Below are 23,526 nucleotides of genomic sequence, written 5' to 3' on the forward strand. Positions count from 1 at the left end.
CTTTAACGAGTTCACTTAAATGAACTCGAACTCAACTCGATTAATTAAACGAGTCGGCTCGTCAACTCGACCTCGACTCGTTTAACTAAATAAACAACTCGTTTAAACTTACAGTCGAGTTAAACGAGTTGAGTTGTTGTGCACATCTACATACAGGAGAGGGGCGGACGCATGTGTGGGGAGTCTGGGGACCAAAAAAAAAACCTCTTACTTTTGTATTAATATTTTGTATTAGTTTTTTCCATTTATATATTGTTGCCGTGTAAAAATTTTAAATTTCATATTTAATTGCCCTTAAACAGTTGGCCAGAATTTCTGACCCGGCTAATTCCTGCTCCGCTCTTGGCTGGAATGAAGTATTGAACTTAGTAGTCAAAAGGTGTCGACCGAGTTTTTCTTGGGCCCAACTACTCACCTTTTCAACTAGGCGCCTAAGAATTTTTCTCTTGCTATTTTCTCCTTCTTCTAGTTTTACTCTTTTTACGTTTTACTGTTGTCATTTTACCTTTTTTCTTCCTTTTCTTTTCATTCTTCGTCTTCTTCTTCCTCCTTACAATTTTCCCCTTCATAAACTGGTTCCTACCTGCCTTGGGAGGGCCATTGCAAAGTGCCACAGTGCTTTTGACTACCAAAGTAATGAACTACAAAGGCTTTGTGATACTAGACAAACTATTGGACAACAATGACGAGTATTTGCTATGAATGTTTACATTAGAAACATCAAGTCTTTAAGGTGAAATTCATATTCAGTTAAGTTGATGACAAAAAATCATAAGTGAGTGCAGGCTAAGCAGTGAAGGCTGAAAACAAATAGAAAAAGTTAATCATATTGTTGACTGTCTACTCTGCAAGCGTCCCAATCATTTCATATCATCTGTGTGGATAAGCATGCTAAGATGAATGCCTCTCTTTTTGTAATAGCTTAAGCATAATGCTAATTATTATGCAAGTATGGTTGCATGCTAAGGAGTAAGGACTGCCCTGGCTAATTTGTAGAGAAAAAAGTTTATTTCTGTAACTTGGCTTTTGACGAATATCATGGACGAAATTTTTTCGCTCTCCAAGTGTTTGTTTTATTTATAACGATGATCAACAAAAGAAACATAGGCTTCTGCAACATCTGGTTGCGGCACTGTAAGTAAAGATACATCGATTTGTTGTTTCTTCAAAAGTAACCACGTTGGACACTATTTATATAATATATCAATATATGCATGCATAAACATATGTTACGACACTCAAGAGGCATCCACAGACATACAGAAACATGCTGACACAGAGAACAGATGAGGCATTCCTTTAGGCATCTATGCCCATCCTACCATGGCCATAAAAGGTGTCGTGTATTTTGCTCAAGAAGAGCGCTTGATAACATGCTTCCGGAGCCCATGAATGTGCACGTTTACAATGTAGTCCTTCCATTCAATTGCCGCTACATTCAACATGAAGTCTCTTCTCTCCTCTATCGACATTTTCTTCATCAATTTTTTTGCATTTGTAATGTCAAACCTGCAATTCTTCATATGATCAGGTTTACCTTTACTTTGCTTTTCAATTATTCCAAAAACGAAGCATGTAGTCTTCCGTATATGTGTGTGTTTGTTAACATAATAGACCTTACCATCCTTTGTAATTGGTATATGGTTCATATACCACCGATAACTTCCTTAAAAGGTGGATGCCCTTTACCGCTGTTGAGCAGGCGTTGTTTGCCCCAGCAGACAAATATGAAGTTACGGCCGCCAGCGAGTCGAAGAGCTTCATTCTCTCCATATGGGCAGCTTTTCCTTGTGAATCAATCAACGGAAAGGAAAGATAGTGCTCATAACAGTAATTGAAAAACTCATCCCATCGCAGGGGATTTGTGGAACTTGTTCCAATGTGATAAATAGTCAGCCCAGCAACACCTGATGATCCATGCCTTACCATTGCAGCCAAGATTGCATTCACAATCATATCTGCTGGCACCTAAAATGACAATACAGACTTAACATTTACATGTGTTCAATGAATGGCAAGTGGAGAGAGAGAGAGAGAAAGAGAGAGAGAAAGAGAGAGAGATGTGGCTATACCATGTCCAGGGTCGATTTTCCTTCTGCTGTGAACATGTTTAGTTGGCCTTTCCCATAATAGACAACCATCGGGTCTGCCATCCTGAGGGCCGAGATGATGTTTTACTTAGTTTTGTATATATAGGTGTGGAAGTATTCATTCTACTTTCTCAGCATATTAAGAAGACGGACTAATCTATTGATTAAGATAGGCAAACCTGAGTCCTTGAATCCACCCCGGAAATGGGTCAAGGAGGGTGCTACCTATAGCTGTAGGCCGAACAATGACTGTTGGGATGTCTTTTGACATGGTTCCTATCACCATCTCACCCATTGCTTTTGTGAAAGAATAAACATTTTGCCAACCATGGATACTTGCCCTGCACCATAGACGACCACCACCGTTAATATAAACCTTGCTGCCAACAAACTCTTTGCGGCAAGAAACACACACAGGGGCGGAGGCATGGCCCCACCCCAACCAAATAATATATATATATATATATACATAATGTAAAAATTGAATTTTTTTTGCTTTCATGTAATTTTTTAATATGAGTTAAATTTGGCCCTATCCAAATATAACCCACAAAACTCAGTTCCCATTTGGCCCGCCCCTAAAAGAAATCTTGGTTTTGCCCCTGCACTCCGTCCCTGCACAACACACACAAGCAAAATAGGAGAGAAGGCACATCTCTCAAGATTTGGTTGTTGTATTTATCGCAGACCAACTGGCAGTAACTGATAAGCAAAGACTGTCAAGTGAAAAAGCCAAGCCTTAAACGCATAAGGGAGAAGAAGAGCAGCTTGCTAGGGGTAGATAGATGCGCAAGAGTAGAGAAAAAGGCAGGCCAAACAGCAGCTGACCGGCCACGGAGGAATTAGAAATCATAGGCATGGAAGGTGAACCGGAAAAAATGAAATTTACTGGTTGTCTGGCTCTCTGCAACTTAATTATTCCAAGTGCTGGTTAGAAAGCAAACTGGAAACCGGAAACATGACAGTTTTCCCTACCTTTTGAGACCCAACTCTTTCATTCTTGAAGTTGCCTTGTTTTCCTCCAGCCCTTTCAGAGTGTCGTTTATTATGTCGACTTCTGCTCCAATATCCAAGATGGGTGGAATTTCCTCAGATCTTGTTGCCATGGCTTCCTCCCTTGCTAAGCTATCTCCCAAGACGAACGGTATTTCCTTTATCAGCCCAGTTCTCGTTCCATTCACATAAGCTACAATTCGAAAAAAGAGAAAAAAAAACGCAAGAGATTATGTCAGCGGCATATGTATGGCTCACCTCTACGCACATACACACTGTTGAAGCTAAAATTAATTTGGATTTAATGCATGCATTGCGTAATGATTCTGCAAATATTGCTAGAAAATAAATTGGGGTCACCAAAGATTGTATGGATCTCTTGGAGCTTCATGCAAGGCCGGAAATCAGAGCTTCGTTTCTCGCCGAACCAAATTCTCCTCCGCCATAGTCGCCTGATGATGAGCACATGCCTCCAATTGAGATTGACGTGCCCATTTTCTCATCAAAGATGTACACGTATACGGAGACCACAAAATGGGTATTATGATCATGGTTATGAATATCATAATCAGCTGCTTAAAGATGGATTTTCTTTATATATCATTATGGCCAAGAAGGTCGGATTAACGAAATAGATCAACCCACGTGCATCCATAGCTGAGAGAGTAATTAAAAGACAGAAGAGTGCTGAGACTAATTACCTGTGGAGACATGCAAGAAGACCTGAAGTTTCCTGCATGTTCTTGCGAGCTTCACGAGCTCTGATGCTCCTTTAGTGTTAGTATTCATAGAAACATCGTACCTATACGTGTAAAAGTTTTAGATGGAACTACTAAGATGCAAAAGTTTTAGATGGAACTATTGAGGATGGATGAAATAGAGATGAACACCGCAATATTATGCAAACTAACCTTTCATCGAACCTTGTGCTCGCACCGCAGCTTACAATTACGTCAACTTGTTCCGCGATATCTTTCTCCAATTTTTCATCAATTCCCAGTGAGTCCTCCTCAAGATGTCCAACTATCGGGACCAGCTTGCTTAGCACAAAAGCTTCGTAGGAACCCCCGTAGATTCCCTTCAAACGCTTGAAGAGATCAGAGTTGATTATCTAATTAGAGAACAAAAAAACCAAATATCAATGTCTGCGAATGCAAATGCAAGGTTGTAACAATTTTCTCCTGATTTATTGTTGGCAAATATGAACACAGAGAGCTTTAGCTGGAAATTTTATATATCTAAAGAGCACATGAGCAACTTAGTGCCATAAGCCAACAAACCATATAAAAGTATAGTATATATATAACTTTTTCCTTTCCCTTGTGTAGATGTACCTTCCTATGTTTATTTTTTCTTAACAAACACGAAAAGACTATAGAATTAACCATGCATGTCAATGCTTTCTGAAAAGTTCTATAGATATTTTCATTATTAAGTCATTAAGTCACTTACTTAATGCAAAACCAAAAAAAAAATACAATTTCTAAATAATGTCATAAACTTTAAGCAGATATTATACAAAGTAGTTACAACGAATTTTTATTGTTGTTCATATTAAAATTTATATTGTTAGCAAATGGACGAAAAAAAAAGAACAAGGAGCAATTTTTGTTAAAAGATATGACAAAAACTAAAATTCATAGAAGGTACTGCAAATGAAATATTTGTTGATATATATATGAAAACTAAATGAATGACGACTCTTGAAAGGCTGAAGGGGCTGCTCATCAGGACTGAACGGCTGCTCATCAGGACTGTTCAGTGTTTTTTGGTCAGACAGTTCGGGAGTCTTTTTTTTTTTTTTTTGCTGCCAAGTTTGTGCAGAACTGCTGCTGCCCGACGGATGACCATCCGTCGGCACCGGTGGGGGGACAGGGGGGGAAACCCCTCTCCCTCGTCTTCAAAAATCGAATAGCTCTGGTGGACAGTTCCTTGATATCTAGTCCTTTTAAAATCTCCATTCAAGGATTTTATATATATATATATATATATATATATATATATATATATATATATATATATATATATATATATATATATTCTAAATTGAAGTACTTAAGAAATTTAAGGGCTAAAAGGAGAAATAGGAAATCAAAAGTGTGACGGCGGGCGTTCCAAACATTAGGGGCTCTCTTACAAAATTGCACAGCAAACGAAAAGGACATACTTCGTTCTTTAATCTTTCATTAACAGCCTCTTGGTTTGGTCCTTGAATGAGAAGGAAAATCTTGCCAACGTCAGGCTGACTCCGGAGTATCTTCTCCACAATCACTGCATCAAACAAATTAATTCTTAATGGCAAGATCTATAGCAACCTGAGAAAGCCAAAGATCAACTGCAAGAAAGTAATTCATTTATCTGATAGGTCAAACATTTTCCAAGAAAGCCGGTTGACCCTGTGATAAGCATGTTCCTATATTTGAGGAATTCCACGATCCCAAGACCAGGGCCATCCTCCTCTTCAGCCACCACTCTCTCCTTCTGCATTGACGTTGCTGCCCTTGTCGCCACCAAAGCTCGTTTCGGTTCAGATGGCCACTTTCCCTTGACCATGCTCACCAAGGAAGCTGGTCGCGTGCTTTTGACAGGGAAGGAATTGATGGTGCATGAAGCCGGTGGCGGAGTAGTGGATGACCGGAGATGGGGAGGGGAGGTGAAGCTGACGGAATAATCTACAGGCACTTGGTTAGCTGCTAGACGTGTAAAGTTAAATGTGGGAGCAGACGTGGAAGAAGGGTGACCTAAGCAAAACATGATTTGATGATGAGGAAGGAAGACGCAGAAGAAAGAATGGTGCGATGCTGATGTACGAGGGAGGCTTGATCAGATGATCAGTTTCGTTGCTCTTGCACTTGTTTTTTATAGCACTTTCAATGCCTGGGAGCGGCGTGCTTGCATGTATGTTTATTTCATAGTTACTTGTTCAGTCATCACTTACTAATAATATTATTATTTTGTTGTCCGCTAGAAATGATAAGGTCCTTATTCTTCCAACTTGGCACTGAAACCTTCGTCTGTGTTCGGCGAAAGTTCCCTGTTTTTTAAAGAATAGAAGAGCGATGACTATGTCGAGAAAAACACACGACCAAGACAAAGAATGAAATGGAAAGTTTCCCGTGATAGTCCTGCAGGTCTCACGCGTCCAAATTCTTCTATAGGTTTCCACCATTTATTAATTAAAAAATCACAAACAGAAGCAAAAAAAAAAAACTAAGTCACCCATATGGCAGGCAACCAAGAAGGTTATCGAAATATGAGAGAGCAACGATTTTCAACGAGCAACTCCTTCCCCAAAAGAAAGCCCCTCTTTAGATCCAAAAAGTTCATATTACTAAAAAATTTTCAAAATCTCAATGATTTCTCTCAATAATATTATTATTGATAGGACAATAATGCCTCCCCACCCTATGTAAACTCAATTACGAAAAAATTACATCAATATTAGAGGTAAACCAAGGGAGCCTCAACTTTACGTATGACTTGAAATTTAAGCACTGATTTGTAATTCTTTCAATTACTTTTTATATATGTGCCTGTGGGAGGCATTTACGGACCCGCATCATTGAACGTATATAGCGGTGTTTCTCAAACTTTAAAAGAATGCAGAATTTTAAAGTCGTATTTTACTGCCTTCCCTGAAATTCATGACTCGCATGCATGTGCTCCGAGGGATTTCTTGAGTTATTTTTTTTTTTGATCAGTTATGCAGGAGATCCTGGTAGCTGGAGACTCCCATCAACATAAATATAGATCCAACAAGTATGATTGGTGCTTTTGTTTAGGTTTGATGGCCCCCAGATTTGAAGTCCATGGCTAGCACGGATCTTGAAACCGCGAATATCTAGTCCCACCTTCCCCCATCAGACCAAGTGTTCATGGCTTTTATAATGTAATATGGGTTCGAATGTGATCTGGAATGCATGGTTGTGACATCATCCACTGTGAAAAAAATTGCGTTGCTATTGGTTTCTTCTCGAATTTTGACAAATAAAATTAGTAATCAGAAAGATCTCCCGTCGTCCAGCATCTGTTGTTCGTTGAACGCACTCGGCCACACCGTAATGTACTCATTTTCTTCTGAAAAATCCTTCGGCTACGTATATATCTAGCTTTTTGTAATTAACAACCTAAACGTAATTACTCAAATGGTGAGTGATCTATCGAAATCAATTTATTGCTCCCGGCCCTACTGGGGTTTCTTTTCTTAAAAGGTTCATTGTCAGTAAAAAAGAAAAAAAAAAGAAAAAAAGGGCAATATTTCATTTGTATTAAAACAGTAAAATTTTTTTCCTTAATTTTTGTGGCATTGAATGGTATTTTAATTTTTTTATATTAATCAAATATTTGTCAAAAAGAATTCAAAGTTTCAAGCATAATCGTTCTTTAAAATTAAGTCAAATTAAAATAAGTTTTGTAGCATCAACGAACGTCAAACAGTAGCAAACAGAATACCCAAAAGTTAACCTTTTGAGACATACGGCAGAAGTAATTTTTCCCAAGTAAACATTCAGAAAATACGTATTATAAAAGAAAAAAAAGGGTACTTTTGTTAGAGTAATATGTATTATAAAAGAAAAGGAATGATACTTATTAAGAGACGACAATGTTTGGACACTGAAACTTTTGTTTTCAGAGCTCCAAGGCGTGCATGGCCTGTGATAGGGCTGGGCTAGGGAAGGGTCTGTCCTTTTTCACTAACCTGCCGGTGTAGACACCTAAGTAAAGAGAAAAGAGGTCATCTTTTTTTTTTCATTTATTTCCTTTTCTTTCTTCTACTATCATACCAACACTGTTCTCCTACTATTATATTAATATTTTTTTCTTTTGTTTCTTTCCCAATTTTTTCTTCTTTTGCTTTTCTTTCTCGTCGTACTTTCCCTTCATATACTGTTTTTTATATGCCTATATATACAGGTGCTCTCTGGGCAGCTCTAGGCCCCAAGAATTTTTTTTCCCTTTTTTCTCCATCTAATTTTACTTTTTTCGTTCTTTTTCCTTTTTTTTTTCTTTTCTTTTCATTCTTCATCTTCTTCCTTGTTATATTTTTCCCTTTCATATACTGTTGTCTCCCTGCCTGGTGGGCCACTGCCGAGTCCCACCTAGTACTTTTGACTACTAAAGTAATGAAGTAAAAAAAGCCTTGTGATAGTACACAAACTATTGGATGAAAATGACGCGTATTTGCTACGGATATTATGCAGCTTGTGGATGTGGTTGCATGCTCAGGACCGTCCTCGAGAACTTGTAATAAAAATTTCACCTCCACAACTTGGCTTTTGATGCGGACCATGAAATTGTAAACTTTAGCCATCATAATATGGCCACTGCAAAGAGGTGACAGGAGTAGCTGGTTAAAATAGAGCTGTAAAGTTTCTTACCCAGAAAGATGTTAATATCTTACTGAAAAAGGCAAGACTGAATTTAGTGCACAACCATCAATTGACTTCTTTCTGTATCTCTTCCACTTGGGTTCTCATTTGATGTTCTTTTCCATATAAGCTTGTTTCTTATGTTAGATTTAGATTATATTATGAAGCCTCTAACAAGGCCTGCATGTTCTCTTGGAATGATGCTCCAATTATAATGAGCGGTGATTGGATAATTTGTATTAAAAATGACTTTTTCCTTCAATTGCCTTTGTGGTTTTTTCCCTTTCTTGTTTTTGGGTTGACATCTTCAGCTTTTTACTGCAAGATAAAGTTTTACACGCAGGAAATTGTGTTTTTTCGGCATGATCTACTTTACAGAATGTGTCGATCTTGCCTTGATAGTGGCCCTGAGCCCCCATCTCTACATCTTAACTGCAAGAGGTCCCACTTGCAGTTAAGAGATTAAATTAGAAAATTGATTTTCAAATAAATGATTTTCATTAAAACAAAATCAAAGATTATCTTTGAACGATTCCTCGAGTTCGTGCACAGACCCTAACAGTGAATTGCTGAGATGACAATCAAACATTGAAGAGTCTTCCACTGCTTCTTTTCTAACAGCCTTATTCCTCCTACAAAGGATGAGACAGATGATCCTTTGGGCATGTAAAGTTTCCTTCTGCTATAGTTGAAATATTCTTTCCTAGACAGAACCTCTAATGAAAGCATCTCTGTGTGATGCAGCTTGTTGCTACCATTGCTCATCAAAGTCATCTCTGCACTTTGCCATTGACTGTACAACCAATAATCTGGAACTATGACCACTGTCTCCGATTAAAGAAATCAAAATTGCATATAGAAATACTCGAGACAACAATATACGTGGTTTGGCATTTAAGTGCCTACATCCACAAGAAGGAGGAGCCCTATTTGAATATTGATTTTCTGCTACACTCGTTACATGATCAGCCACCATTTTAATAGTGATTGTAAACAATGGTAACAAATGATGAATTTTGGCAAGCAACAGAGAGGAAAATATCAAGTTGGCAACCACTAGAATGGGCAACCACCAAAGTCAGCAAGAATTGCCAAAACTTCTTCAAGAAGGTAATAACAGCTGCTATCAAAGGTAATGGCAATTGTCACCATGATTCATATTCCCAAACATAGAGTCTCCTAACGTTAAGCACTCAACACTCCCCCTCAAGTTGTGAAGATTAATGATTCCCAAACCTATCATGGTGTCAGTTAACTTGTCTTTGGTAACAGACTTGGTGAAGATGTCTACATGTTGATCCTCGCTTCTAACAAATGGTGTAACAATGTTTCCATTTAGAACTTTGTTATGAATAAAGTGACAATCAATTTCACTGTGTTTTGTCAACTCATGAAAAACATACTTTGCAACTATATGAATTGTAGCTTGATTATCATCACCTTGAGCCAAGTAAGTTCATAAGTTGTAGTGGCCATAGCTCTATACTTTGCTTCTCGCTAGATCTAGAGACAACTTTTTGCTTTTTACTTTTTCATGAGACTAGATTTCCTCCAATGGTTACACAATAACCAGTGGTAGATCTTTTATCCAAATTACTGTCAGCCCAATCGTCATTTGAAAATGCTTTAATTGAAATATCCTTAATTCTTTTCATTCAAATGATAGCTCCCTTTAAGTATCTTAGAATGCGATTGATGGAGCGAAAATGAGTACTTTGAGGAGCATGCATATATTTACTCACTTCACTTACGGCATATGTTATATCTGGCTTGGTGACTGTCAAATTTGAAATATTTTATCATTTTCTATGTTCTTTGCAAGAGTAGCCACATCAATAGCTGCAGGTGTATAAGATCCTCATTCATCCCAAAGCGCACGTAACTGCTCAAGATATTCAGTATAAGACATGTCTTTTTGCTTTAAATTATTAATTTCCTGGGCAATCTGGTATCGTCTGGCAACATTATATTGCTGACTAAAAAGGACGCTAACAGCTTCCCATATCTCCTTTGCGGTTTCTAGAAAATAAAAGCTTTGGGCAATTTTATTGCCCATCCTTCTAGCCTCATATCTCCTTCTGGTGGCTTTGGTTTACTACATATTACATGACCAAGTTTTGCCTTTCCATTGAGGAATAATTTTGCAGACTTGGCCCATGTGAGGTAGTTGAACCCATTCAGAGATTCAGTGGTAATTTTTAGTGCTAGATTAACACAGTCAAGCATGTTGGTCTGCTATGATGGTTTGCAATATTGCTTCCCGAAGTTCCTCATTCGGCCATGGAGAAAGAACAACAAAAGCTCAGGTATGAGAACCTATCTCTAATACCATAAAGAAATCAAAACTGCATATAGAAATACTCTCGACAATAATATACGTGGTTCGGCATTTAAGTGCTCAGCCACCATTTTTATAGTGAGTGTAAACAAGGGTAACAAATGATGAATTTTGGCAATCAACAAAAGAAGGAAAATATCAAGTTGGCAACCACTAGAATGGGCAACCACCAAAGTCAAAGTCGGCAGGAATAGAGCCAGCACCAAAACTTCTTCAAGAAGGTAACGACTATTGCTATCAAAGGTAATGACAATTGTCACCACGAATCATATTGCCAAACATAGAGTCTCCATACGTTAACCGCTCAACACCCATTGTACCCTACACCGCATACTGTAATATTGTAGCATTGTGCTTTCACTGTTTAAGGTGATTTTTTTGTGTTTTATTTTATCTTATTGCCTCATTATCTTGTGTGTTGCCAATGCAGATAGTATTAGGTGATCGGAGTGACCCGAAGATGTTCAAGTATATGGGCGCTACTTGCTTCAACCCAGGATCGTTTTCTAATGACAGTACATTTGTTGCCTATCGGCCTTGCACTCAGGAAGTTGAGCTCTCGTCCATATAGTGTCACTTCTTGGTTTCTACGATCATGACGGCAAGATGTGTAAGTGTTGGATCCAGCAGACCGATGCCCGATGCCTGCATTATGGTTGTCTGAAGAGCACTCAAGAGGGGGTGGTGACCACGCCTTGTGGGTGGTCGAATCAGACGTGAAGAAAGACTACAGGCAATTGGTTCCACTAGTTTCAGTTCATCTGTCAAAGGTTGTGTATCACTAAGCGTATGAAAGAAATTTTCTTGTGCTCTGAGTGTTTGTCTTATTTATAACGATGATCAATAACACAAAAATGTGGAACAGAGGTGGTAAAAATCCAGTCTCCTATCATTTTCTCCGTAGAATCCGATTTGATCGATGATAACAAGGCTGGCATTTACCTTTTTCATTCCCTTGAGGCTTGTTTTCGGAAAGTGTCGGCATTTAAGAGGTCTATTGGCATTTTATAGTTGCTGGCTTTTCTTGAGATCTCAAGGAAAAAGTTCACATATGTTACCATTATCCATGTCCCTTCATTTCCGCACCTTAATCATTATTGACAGGTTAACCCATCGACATCCTTAATCCCAGGTTTAAGCTTTGCGCTAGTCGCCTACTTGACAATGAAAATCAATTGTGAATTTGTTTGCAGCAATAACATCGCTTCAGAACTAAATTCATTTTGTTATGAGATAACGGAAAAAAAGGCAACGTGAAAGTTAGCAGAAACCAAATGGGGTAGTGGATCTAAAAGCTTCATCACTTATTATTTTCTCAGTTTTTTCATTAATTTTCCCATATATTATTTTTATTTTAAAAAAATTTTGCAGTCAATCCAATTCAGGAAGGATTTCAATTTGATTCCATTCAGCTGTTTTAGTGAATCTTTTACTTGTAAATTCAATTGGAATAGCGAAAGAAACAACTTTTAAAGTGAGAGACCTAATCCGAGGGGAGGCCAATGTCAATTTCAGGAGCCGTCGGTGGTAGCAAGTCAAACGGCTGGAGTGGAGAGGTAATGGCGGACCATATCTAATTACTGGTCTTATATGTGTTCTCTCAAATTCAACCTTTGCAAACGCATGACACAACATACGCCTGAGTGACATTTTTAATTTGCACAAACGATGTCCCTGCTGGTGTGCAGTAGAAAGATTCATTTTTATGGTGTTATTCGACGTCGTCAAAATGGCCCTATGGAATCAGCGATTCAAAATTTGAGATTGAACAAAACCCTTTTTATTTCATAACTAGAAGCAGCAAAACTGTTGATCCCATGAAGCACAACATTTAGCAAGCATTACAATGGTATACGACCGACGCGTGAAAGAGTAAAGATGCAATTTAGTTGCACTGGTAACATAGGCTTCTAAATCGCATGGTTTCTTAACGAAACCAGACATGGTAAATAAAGATATTATATATATATATATATATATATATATATATATAGAGGTTGTGAAATATTTTGCTCATGAAGCATCGCCACTGATGATATGCTTCCGTAGACCAGGAATGTGCACGTTGACAATGTAATCCCTCCAGTCTATTGCTGCCACATCAAATGTGAAGTTGCTTCTCTCCACTCGCGACATTCTCTTCATCAATTTTTTTGCATTTGCGATATCAAACCTGAAATTCCTCATATCAGGGCTACCCATTCCTTTTTTCTTTATTATAAAAGAGAAGCAAGTGGTACATTGTATATACGTGTGTTTGTGTGGATTTGTTAACTTAAGCACCTTAACTTCTAATGTCAACTTAAAGCACCTTACCTTCCTTTATAACTAGTGTATGGCTCATATGTCACCGATAGCTTCCTTAAGATGTGCATGTCTTTTGCCTTTTTCAATCTGCCGTTTTCCCCGATGGAAAAATATGAAGATATATCTGCCAGTGTGTCAAAGAGCTTCATCTTTTCTATATGAACAAATTTTCCTTCTGAATCAATCAAAGGAAAGGAAAGATAGTGCTCATAACAGTGATTAAACAGCTCATCAAATCGCAGGGGGTTTATGGAACTTGTCCCAATTTGATAAATATTCAGGCCAGCAACGCCTGATGATCCGTGCCTTACCAGTGCGGCCAAGATTGCGTTTATAACCATGTCTGCGGGCACCTAAAGTGATCAAACATCCTCAACATGAGTTTACTGGCGAGTGGCAAGAGCGATGGAGGGAGAGAGAGATAAAGGGAGAGATGGCTACCAAGTCAACAATAGTCTTTCCTTCCGCTGTGAAGAGGTTAAGTTGGCCTTTCCCGTAGTAGACAATGAGTGGGTCTGCCATTCTAGAGAGCGAGCGAATAGGATGTTTTACTCAGTTTCCTTTCAATTCTGAACATCAGGAAATTAAGTTAAGAGGGGCTGACCTGAGTCCTTGAATCCACCCCGGGAATGGGTCTTGGATTGTGCTTCCAATGATGGTAGGCCGAACAATGACTGTTGGGAGGTCGTTTGACATGCTTCCGATCACCATCTCGCCCATCGCTTTTGTGAAAGAATAAACATTTGGCCAACCGTGGATCTTTGCCCTGGTCCACAGGCAACAACCACCATTAGCACAAACCCTGCCCTCCATCGAACCCTCAGCATTCAGAAACATATAATAGCAAAACGGGAACACCATACGTCAGTAGGTTGAAAAAATGTAATCGTCATCACGTGCACAAAAAGCTGCAAAAAGCGTAAAACTAGTAAGAGAATTAAGAGAAAAAGGGAAATATACATCTTTGAGGGTTGGTTTGGTAACAAGTCAAAAAATAAGATAGATTCATGAAACACTTGCCATAAGGTTGAATGAATCTATTTCATTTTTTTTTTGACGTGGATTTATGAGTGTTAGTGTTGCCAAACAACCCTAAAAACCTGGTTGTGGCAGCACCTACTACCAGTACTACGAGTCTTTGGTAAGAGAAAACACCAAGTGAAAGGTCAAATTAACTCTAAAGGTAGTAGGAAGAGGGAGAGAACATCAGGGAGCAGAAGATAAAGGGTAGATAATTCAGCAAGATCAGGTAGGTAGAAAGACGAAGCGATCAAGCAACAGCAAGAGCGGAAGAACAAGGAATAGGTGGCAAAAGGTGAAGCTGGTTCAAAGTCCATAAAATACCCACGCAAACTCAACTCACTCTCCATCCAAAATAGGCAACGATGGGCAAAGGGCACATGGATCTAAAGCGCAATTCATGGGGCCCAAGGTTGCGCATGAGGCCCACGTGCGTAGAGAAGAGAGGTTGAGCAACAACAATAGCTGATTAATAGAAGCTGGTTATTAATAGAAGCTGGTTATATGCACTCTTAAGAGCAATAACAATTAATCCAAGCTGGTTATATGCATGCACAATCTTCTTTCTATTTTTTGATGTGTATATTTTCAGAGTTATTCTCACCTTTCATCAAAGCTACCAAGTTATAAGGGCTGCCAGTGGAATTTTGTGAATTGAGAAGCAAAAAAAATAAAAAAAAAAAGGTGGTAATGATCCTTCTTCTACATTAATCTTCACCGCTACGTGACATTTTTTTCGCTTTAAGCAACAAAATTTTTGTTTCACAACTTAAGAGAAATTTACATGGGCCGCCTCTTATTCAAAAATTTTCTGAAAAGTATGACATTCCCCAATAAATTAGAAATCACAGGCATGCATGCAAGGTAAACCGGATAAAAAAAAGGAGTTTTGTCTGTTGACTGGCTCAATGCAACTTAGTTATTATTCCGAGTGCTTGTAGAAAAGCAAGCTACGACCGAAAACATGGCGGTTTTGGATACCTTTCGAGACCCAACTCTTTCATCCTTGGAGTTGCCGTGTTTTCTGCCCATCCTTCCAGAGCGTCGTTTATTCTCTTGGCTTCGGCTCCGATATCCAAGATGGGTGGGATTTCCTGAGAATGTGTTGCCATGGCTTCCTCTCGTGCAATGCTGTCTCCGAATGAGAATGCCCTTTCCTTTATCAGCCCAGTCCTCGGTCCATTCACATAAGCTACAATTTGAAAAGAAAGAAAGAAAAAGACAAAAGAATTATGCCCATTGACAACTCTGTCTAGAGAGAGGGTTCAACAACCGATCAGAGTACTGCCAGTATTACCTGTGGAGACATGCAAGAAGACCTGAAGTTTCCTGCATCTTCTTGCAAGCTTTACCAGCCTCAACGCCCCATTGGTGTTTGTATTCAGAGCAACGTCATACCTGCTCAATTTAAAGTTTTAGAATGAATGCAGAAAATTTAAGGAGGAGATAGGTAAGGAATCCACATGCATCTGCGAAGTACTTACCTTTCATCGAACCTCGTGTTCGCAGCACAACTTACAATTACGTCGACGTTGTCTGCAATATCCTTATGCACTTTTTCCTCCATTCCCAAAAAGTCCTCCTCAAGATGTCCAACTATTGGAACCAGCTTGCTTAGCATAAAAGCTTCATAAGAACTCCCGTGGACTTCCTTCAAACGCTTGAAGATCTCGGCATTGATTATCTTGTTAAAGAACGAAAGTTCTCATCAATTTTCGTGAACGGAGATGCAAGGATCATGGCAATTTTTTCAATCGTTACATGCTGCTGGCCGCAAGTATAAAGATCGAAATGGTGGTGGGAGAAATTTTAGTTCGTGCCATATGTAAGGCAATAAGTATTAAAAATTTTTTACATATTTTTTTTCTTGTATAGCTGCGTCTTTCTACCACGTGAACCCGTTCTTAGAAGTCCCGTAAACAATTTCTTTAAATTAAAGTGACAAGCTCACGACTTTATGCATTCAATAGAAAAGTACCTTTTTTAACATTTTAAAAGTAAAGCAGTTCATATTATATAAAGTAACTACGAACTTTTTATGATGATTATATTAAAATTCTATTCTTGGCAAAGGTAAAATAGTAAGGTAACTAAGTATTTTTTGATAAAAATTGTGCACATGGTGAAAATTAAATTAAAAAAAAAAAATGTGAAGAAGAGCCGCGAAGGGCCAAAACATGAAAATGGCTGACGATGGAAAGGAATAAACAAAACAAAAGTACCGAAAGAAAGTTGAATAAGGATAAAGATGGAAAGAAAAGAACAGAAACATGAAAACATGAAGGAGAGGTTCCAAACATTAGGGGGGCTGTCTGTCTCTTACTAAATGGAGTGTTTCGTGTTAAGCTGTAAATCTGAGGGAGGGTAAGTGCCCACATGTAAACAAACAAAAAATAAACATACTTCGTGTCTTAATCTTTTGTTCACAGCCTCTTGGTTTGGCCCTTGAATGAGAAGGAAAAGCTTGCCCACGTCAGGCTGACTCCGGAGGATCTTCTCTATGAGCACTGCATCATATCAAGCAAATATTAATTCTTAATCACAAGAGTTAAAACAACCGTAGGAACAAGTTAATGATTGTGAAAGTTATACGTTTTCCAACAAAGCCGGTTGTTCCTGTGATAAGCATGTTCTTATCTCGGAGGAACTCCTCGATCCCTAGACCACATTCGTCCTCTTCGTCTTCTTCAGCCACCTCCCTATCCTTCGGCGTCGTCAATATTCCTGCCCTTGTGACGACCAAATCTCTTTTCGATTGAGATGTGCACTTTCGGTCCGCCATTCTCACGAGCGGAGCTGGTTGCGTGATTTTGAGCGGGAAAGAATTGAAGATGCAAGAGGCCGGCTGTGGTGTGGACGACCGGAGATGATGGGCAGGGATGATGAAGCTAACGGAATAATTCGCAGGCACTTGATTAGCTGCTAGACGTGTAGCATTCATTGTGGGAGGAGACATGAAAGAAAGGTGCCCTAAGCTAAACATGATATGGTGATGAGGAAGGAAGAATATCTCGAGATTGATCTTTGCGGGAGGCTTGATAAGCTGAAGAGTTTCGAGCATTGCACATGTTCTTATAGCAGTTTCAACGCCAGCGGCATGCTATAGGATGGATGATTTTCTATTTTTCTTTTGGGTGTACGGTAGGTAGATCCATTCATTCTTGCCACCATTATTATATTTTTCTGCAGCTCTCATGAGAGGACCTTGTTCTTTCCATCTTTTAAGCACAAATAGGAGCGACGATGATAATGGGAACGTAGATTGAAATCAAAAGGGCAACTGTGCGCGGGTCAAATCAGAGCGCTTAAAAAATTAACGGCGAGTGACAAGATTTAATTAACGAAGCTGGTTATGTACGTTCTACTGGTGCACACCGCTGCTAAAATTTCATGCGCCATTTTGATTAATGACGAAAATATCTTCATTTAATAGGAAAAAAAAACCTTCTTTGGAGGACAAAACCAAATCATAAAAGGACTTAAAAGACATTTTCTTTAATAATTTTCAAAATGCCATGGACAGTTTTTCTTTTGGCGCATGTTTGTTTTAATAATTGTTGTAAAAAAATCGTTTAAATTATTTCCTTTTTCATTATTTTTTTAATACTTACAGAACAAAAAATGAAATTTTATGATCATTAAAAAGGGAGGGTGGGGGACAATTTTTCAAATCCCCAACCACCCCCACCCGCAGTGAAAACCACCACTTCAAGCGGCAGTCCACCAGTTCAAGGAATCGGGTTTCTTGGTAACTATGGGCAAACTTAGCGGGGTCAAGAACCAGTTTGGCTTTGGGCCCTTTCCCGTGGTTGTCCCAATAGCGGCCCCACTTGCCGGTTAGTCCATACCAACTTATCAAAAGTTAAATTTAGATCAATCTATACTTATATCTGTTAAAATGCTTTTTAATAAAAAATTTTAGCTCTGCACACTCTACAACTCGGCCGCTTAAGACTAAACCAGCCAAACTCCAGCTCATCAAATTTTAATTTCACATGACTTCTAAGCCCAAGACCTTGTATTTATTTGGGCACCTAAAACAGTGTGCTGAGTCTGGAAAATGGTTTTCCTGTTTGCCTTGAGATATTTTTGCTACCCTAGTTTTGGGTCCCTTGAGATATTTCTATAGGTCTCCTCCATTTATTAATTAAACAATTAAAAAATGTCAGAATTTGTCAATAAAACAATAAAAAAAGTCACAAACAGAGGCTTCGCTTACACAGGCAGACAACCACTTACTACCCCATTCAATGTGCCGAGTTCATTGAAAATTAGGGATGGTAATGGATCGGACACGAATTAGATATATTCTTAAACGTGAAATATTTATATTTGGATTCGAATTCAAATATAGATAAACAAAAGTTTTATCCGAATCCAAAACCCTATTTCACAAACTAAATCTATTCATATCTAAATTCAAATCTAAATATGAAGCAATTGTATGTCATTAGTGCTGACCATACAAAAAGTTGTGTCATTAATATTTCATTAAAGATCATAAAGAAAGTTAATTTCAATGACCATTCATTACCTTCTTTCAGAAAGCACTAGAAACTTCAAATTGGTGAAACTTCTAGCTCATTTTTAAAATGTAAGAGCATTAGATATAGGATGTTTGTTTAAAAATACATTCGATCCGAATCCGAACTAATGTGATTTCTCTCAACAATGTAATGGCTCCCATTAATGCAAACTCAATTATGAAAAAATTGCATATGGGTAGCAGTAACAACGCTGCACTCGACTTTTGAAGGCAAACAAAGGTGTCCTCAACATGAAGGACAACCCAGTCCACCAATTGGGCACCACCAGTTTGTGGACTAAACATGCTAACAACGTGACCGCATTAATGGTTGAGAGGAACGCAAATAATTAACTGACCTTTCGTCAAACGACAGCTCACAATCACGTCAACTTCGTCCACGATATCTGCATAAAGAGTTGGGCGCTGATTATCTAGCTACAGACAGAAACGTCTCGTCAATTTCTCTGAATGGAAATGCAAGAAAGTTGTCACAATTTGCGTCATCATTTGCCAAATTGATTCCATAAGCCAACAAATACTACATTGTTTTTCTTTTTTTTTTTTTCCTTTTTTCTTTGTATATATCCAACATTTTCTTAATAAAACATAAAAAGATAAAAGGGGATTTAAGATGCCGGCGCTTTCAGAAAATTAGTTTGGCAGGTACTTTGTTTAAACTAAAATGACGAGATAATGACTGCACCAAAATAAAAGGTATGATGAAAATCAAAATTCAAAAAATGTGCATAAAAAACAATTGAGGGGTGTGTATATATATATATATATATAGATATAGGGAGAGAGAGTGAATGAGTGAGCGAGTGAGAGAGAGAGGAAAATAACCTTAACATAAGTCCAACAAAAAATTGAACCTGAAAAGAATGTTGCATCTAAAAGTCCACTCTTAATTCTTGTAAGAAGTTGAAGATACAACCATTCCCCCACAAGTTAAGAGAAATTAACGAGACATCATACAAAATGATGGATGTCATGCACACAAGAAAGAGAAAGAGAGAAATTAGTGAATTTGAAACCATTTTGGTCACTGACAAGAAACCATATCTAAAGTTTTTGTTACAAATGTTTCTAAACAATTATGAGAATTTAATATAATTTAATTAAAGCAGTTGTGATGAACTATATGTTTATAGAAACTAATTTAATATAAAGCATGTTTTAATTCAAATAGTTATGAGTGGCGCAGTTCCAAACATTTTGGGGCTGTCTTACTAAATAGAGCGTTTCGAAAGAATTGGCAAACAAAAATAAACATACTTCTTTAACACTTCAATGAGAGTCTCTACAAACTCAACCCACTTCCAGTTCCGGCTCCTGGTTTGGCAGATTCCAACCCACCCCCTTAGCAGTTTCGATTCAAATCCTGAAAAGGCGAGGAACTAGGACAACAATGTCATTAATAGCCTCCCTTTATAAGCCCTTGAAGATCATTCACAATTTTCATACATGACTAAACACTTGAAGATCCTTCACAATTTTCATACATGACTAAATTTCTAGGATGTTACAGTCTCTTCCTTTGTTCCTTGAACGAGAATGAAAAGCTGGGTGACTCGGGAGTATCTTCTGCTAATTAAGAGGGAACTATATAAAAAGTGACAAGCTATATCGAAACAAGTCCACTCGCACTTGAAACCCCTTGAACCTTTTTGAGACGACATGGGCGATCGATCACACAAGCCCACTTCGGATGCGAGTTATACTGAAAGCAGGATCCTCAACGTTAGTTTTGAATACTATCGACACACAGGGATTGTTCGGCAAACTATAGAAAAAATGTTACATTCTGCGATTAACCTACCAAAAAGTTAGGATAGATTCATACGCCGATATAATATAATATTTGATGAATCTACCATAATTATTTGATTGGGAGCAAAAGCAAAAGCAGATATTTGGGAAAGACAGTAAATGGTGGGACATCGAAGCACGCTAGATCAGTTGAAGCCAAAGCAAGGGCAAGCGAACCTGGATTTTTTGTAAAGATAAAAATGAAAATAGAAAAAATAAAAAAATAAAAAGACAAAAAGAACATTTCTTTTTTTAAAATTACGTAAATGTCCCTGCACTCTTATTGCATATGTTAGTTGCGTGCAGCTATATTTTTTTAACATAAATTTTTTTTTTTTTAATATAATGTACATTTTTTATAATAAAATATACATTATTATTAAATAAAAATAATATGACAAAATAAATCGAATTGAATCTGCCCCCATCAGGTACATTATTGGGTCCGATGCCCAAGCTTACAGCCATGCCGTGGGTGCTTCAGGTCCGTAGTTCCACAACCCATTGCCGCTGTGCTGCAATCTTAGGAAACCCACCTTTAGACGACGGAGACCAGCGAAGCTCGGGTTTATCAAATTTTAATCGAACTCGAGTTCGATACATGAGAGTTTCGAGTTCAAGACCTTGAATTTGGGTTCCCTATACTACTGCGCCGGTTAAAGAATAAAAAAAAAAGTGATCACGAGCGAGCATTAAACTTGTATATTGGCACCAAACAGGACAAATTATTGCCGTCCAATGTTCAGCCATGGATAAATATTTTCCTTTCCGGCCAAGCAATCTCCATGCCATTTTGTCCACCGATGGATGTGAATCCGAATATTTTTAAGTATTTTTGGAGACCCAATTATGTCACTGACAAATGAGTAAGGGGCACAGCTTAAGTGGTTGGGTAGATCATAGGTATTGAGAGGTACTATTGTTATCGCTGACACTCATGGAGCTAATTGAATGCATAAAAATCACTGATTGGCCAGGCAGCTCGAGTGGGTGCGACTCAGCCTGATGATTCATTTATAATATTATTTTATTTAAAAATATACATACGTCTTATTGTAATATATATATATATATATATATATATAATCAAAATTGCAGGCAGTTTGGGCTGGGCCTCGGTTTCTTTCATGGGCCGGCTGCACCCCAGCCCTATGGCCAGTCGTAGGTCCCATGGATGAGATAAGAAAATTTTGAAAGATCAGATTACACTAGAATTAGAGGTGTCCATGAATGTTACTTAGACATAAAAAAGATATGGGTATTTTTGCTAGCTTTTAATCACGTATACTACATCCATAATTTTAGAGTGTAACTGAAGCATTATTTTAGTGTTACTATCAGGTTACATCGACCGCATCCTCACAATTTCCCCACCCCAGACCTACTTGCTTCTATACACACCACTTGGCTTTGTATTTAACGTTGAAGCTCATCTGAACACTTTAATGTATCTTGTTGCGTTCATATGTTCTTCGAATCCTACTGCAGTTATTTTGGTTCTTGTACTAAGAAAACTCGTCATTGTTGGTTATTTATCTATTTGGTGTGGTTATTTATTTAATTTCTGTAAATTTGGAAAATCTGGAAATATATTTTTTTATCATCAAACATAGAAATATATTTCTGAAAATATATTTCTCAATCATCACACACATATCAAAATAGAAATCAAAAAGATTTTTCTCATTCCATTTTTCCAAGAAATATATTTTCAGAAATATATTTTCAAGCCATCAAACGGCCCTATAATGAAAATCTCTCCTTAAAGTTACTCAATAGTTAATTTGTAAAGTCCAATTCGTTGTGGCCAAAATGGGAATCTTGGAGCAGGTGATTGAAATCGCATCAATGCCCATTTTATTTCGTCGTGGTATAATTCGCTAGTGAGACGTTCCATATTTTGTTGATTTCCCTGTTTCATTTAACTGTAATGAAGTTATTTGTGGCTCTGTAGTTTCTTACAGAGATACATCGTTGGAGGCCATCTTTTAACGGCAATGTATTATATGAGCCAGAGACTCCACTTAGCCTGCAAAGGCTTCCCTAATGTACCACTTTGCTAAAACAATTAAAAAAGCATGAGATAACTTTATTTTTAAAAGGAGCGTTTGAGATGATAAAAATAAAAATAGTTTTGCATCGTAAACACCATTTCAAGTAAGCTGGGCTATATGAAAACTGAGTATGAGTTTGCCAAAACTTAATCAGGGGATGTTTGGATGACACGACAAATCTAATTTTTAGAGGTGCAATTGAATGATGTCCAAAATAAGTTTTGCCAAAAAAAGGTGCTTTAGTCCTAATACTCAGACAAGCGTTTGTTTGTTGCAAAGCTTGTCTTTTAAAAAGAAACGAGTAACCGGACACCCCTAGAATGTTCACAATATATATATATATATATATATATATATATATATATATATATATATTTTGGTTCTATTGCCCAACCATACTAATAACCGGTTTTTCAAAACTGTTGCGAAACTAGTTTCCAAATAAGTAATTTTTTTTTTAGTGTCATCCAAAGCTACCATAATGTTCTTTAAGAGAGGGAGAGAAAAGGTACGAAATGCACTTTCTTAGGTTTTTTCATGAACTTTGACATGTAAGGGGGTGGAGCCAAGGTGTTGACTGTAGGGGCCTTGGCCGCCCACCCTCGGTCTTCAAAGTTTAAAAAAAAACAAATACGTGCAGTTTTTAAAAGTTTTCATTTATCATGATATAAAAATTTTAAAAATTATATTTCAACTCCTGTCCTGCTAAAATTTTAAAACTATAGTTCGACCCTTCTAATAAAAAAATCTTAACTCCATCCCTACATGTAAGCAAAGGTACATGGATTTGTTAGTTTTTTGAATAGTAATCACATTGGGACAATTCGATCAGTCCTTAGAGTGTAATTGACCCATTATTTTAGTGTTACCAAGTCAAAGGATTGATTTTCCGTCAGCTGTGAAGAAGTTATAGACATGGTCGGGGATGTTTCTGCTTTGCATTCATATAGGTGTTGTAACCAGTCGACCACTGATTTGAGTGGTTAGAAATCCTAATAAAAAATATAGGGCCTTTGTG

The 23,526-nt window shown here is 37.8% G+C and overlaps 2 protein-coding genes across 2 annotated transcripts; both read right to left on the minus strand.

The window, feature by feature from the left end:
- Nucleotides 1-1,059: 1,059 nt before the first annotated feature.
- Nucleotides 1,060-5,935, minus strand: LOC116259301 (fatty acyl-CoA reductase 2, chloroplastic-like). The gene is made up of 9 exons (XM_031637044.2): nucleotides 5,456-5,935; nucleotides 5,251-5,354; nucleotides 3,995-4,194; nucleotides 3,785-3,885; nucleotides 3,066-3,276; nucleotides 2,270-2,431; nucleotides 2,073-2,154; nucleotides 1,622-1,968; nucleotides 1,060-1,509 (listed from the first exon to the last, which is right to left on the minus strand). Exons 1-9 carry the CDS (start codon nucleotides 5,835-5,837, stop codon nucleotides 1,353-1,355), a joined length of 1,746 nt encoding a protein of 581 aa, XP_031492904.1. The 5' UTR covers nucleotides 5,838-5,935; the 3' UTR covers nucleotides 1,060-1,352.
- Nucleotides 5,936-12,796: 6,861 nt separating this feature from the next.
- Nucleotides 12,797-16,899, minus strand: LOC116259578 (fatty acyl-CoA reductase 2, chloroplastic-like). Its single transcript, XM_031637434.2, has 9 exons — nucleotides 16,710-16,899; nucleotides 16,521-16,624; nucleotides 15,602-15,801; nucleotides 15,415-15,515; nucleotides 15,099-15,309; nucleotides 13,702-13,863; nucleotides 13,539-13,620; nucleotides 13,107-13,450; nucleotides 12,797-12,963 (listed from the first exon to the last, which is right to left on the minus strand). The coding sequence occupies exons 1-9, from the start codon at nucleotides 16,897-16,899 to the stop codon at nucleotides 12,804-12,806; spliced, it is 1,554 nt and encodes a 517-aa protein (XP_031493294.1). The 3' UTR covers nucleotides 12,797-12,803.
- Between the last annotated feature and the right edge of the window lie 6,627 nt (nucleotides 16,900-23,526).

This window comes from Nymphaea colorata, chromosome 8 (genome assembly GCF_008831285.2).
Source record: "Nymphaea colorata isolate Beijing-Zhang1983 chromosome 8, ASM883128v2, whole genome shotgun sequence".
Taxonomy (NCBI): domain Eukaryota; kingdom Viridiplantae; phylum Streptophyta; class Magnoliopsida; order Nymphaeales; family Nymphaeaceae; genus Nymphaea; species Nymphaea colorata.

Excerpts from the sequence above, each read along its gene's own strand:
- LOC116259301 (XM_031637044.2), bottom strand. The coding sequence starts at position 5,837 with ATGTTTTGCTTAGGTCACCCTTCTTCCACGTCTGCTCCCACATTTAAC. Across the intron at positions 2,432-3,065 it reads AAAGAGTTGGGTCTCAAAAG|GGCAAGTATCCATGGTTGGC; the intron begins GTAGGGAAAACT and ends TCTATGGTGCAG. Across the intron at positions 2,155-2,269 it reads GGGTGGATTCAAGGACTCAG|GATGGCAGACCCGATGGTTG; the intron begins GTTTGCCTATCT and ends CTCGGCCCTCAG.
- LOC116259578 (XM_031637434.2), bottom strand. The coding sequence starts at position 16,899 with ATGGCGGACCGAAAGTGCACATCTCAATCGAAAAGAGATTTGGTCGTC. Across the intron at positions 16,625-16,709 it reads AACCGGCTTTGTTGGAAAAC|TGCTCATAGAGAAGATCCTC; the intron begins GTATAACTTTCA and ends GATATGATGCAG. Across the intron at positions 15,310-15,414 it reads CTTCTTGCATGTCTCCACAG|CTTATGTGAATGGACCGAGG; the intron begins GTAATACTGGCA and ends TTCAAATTGTAG.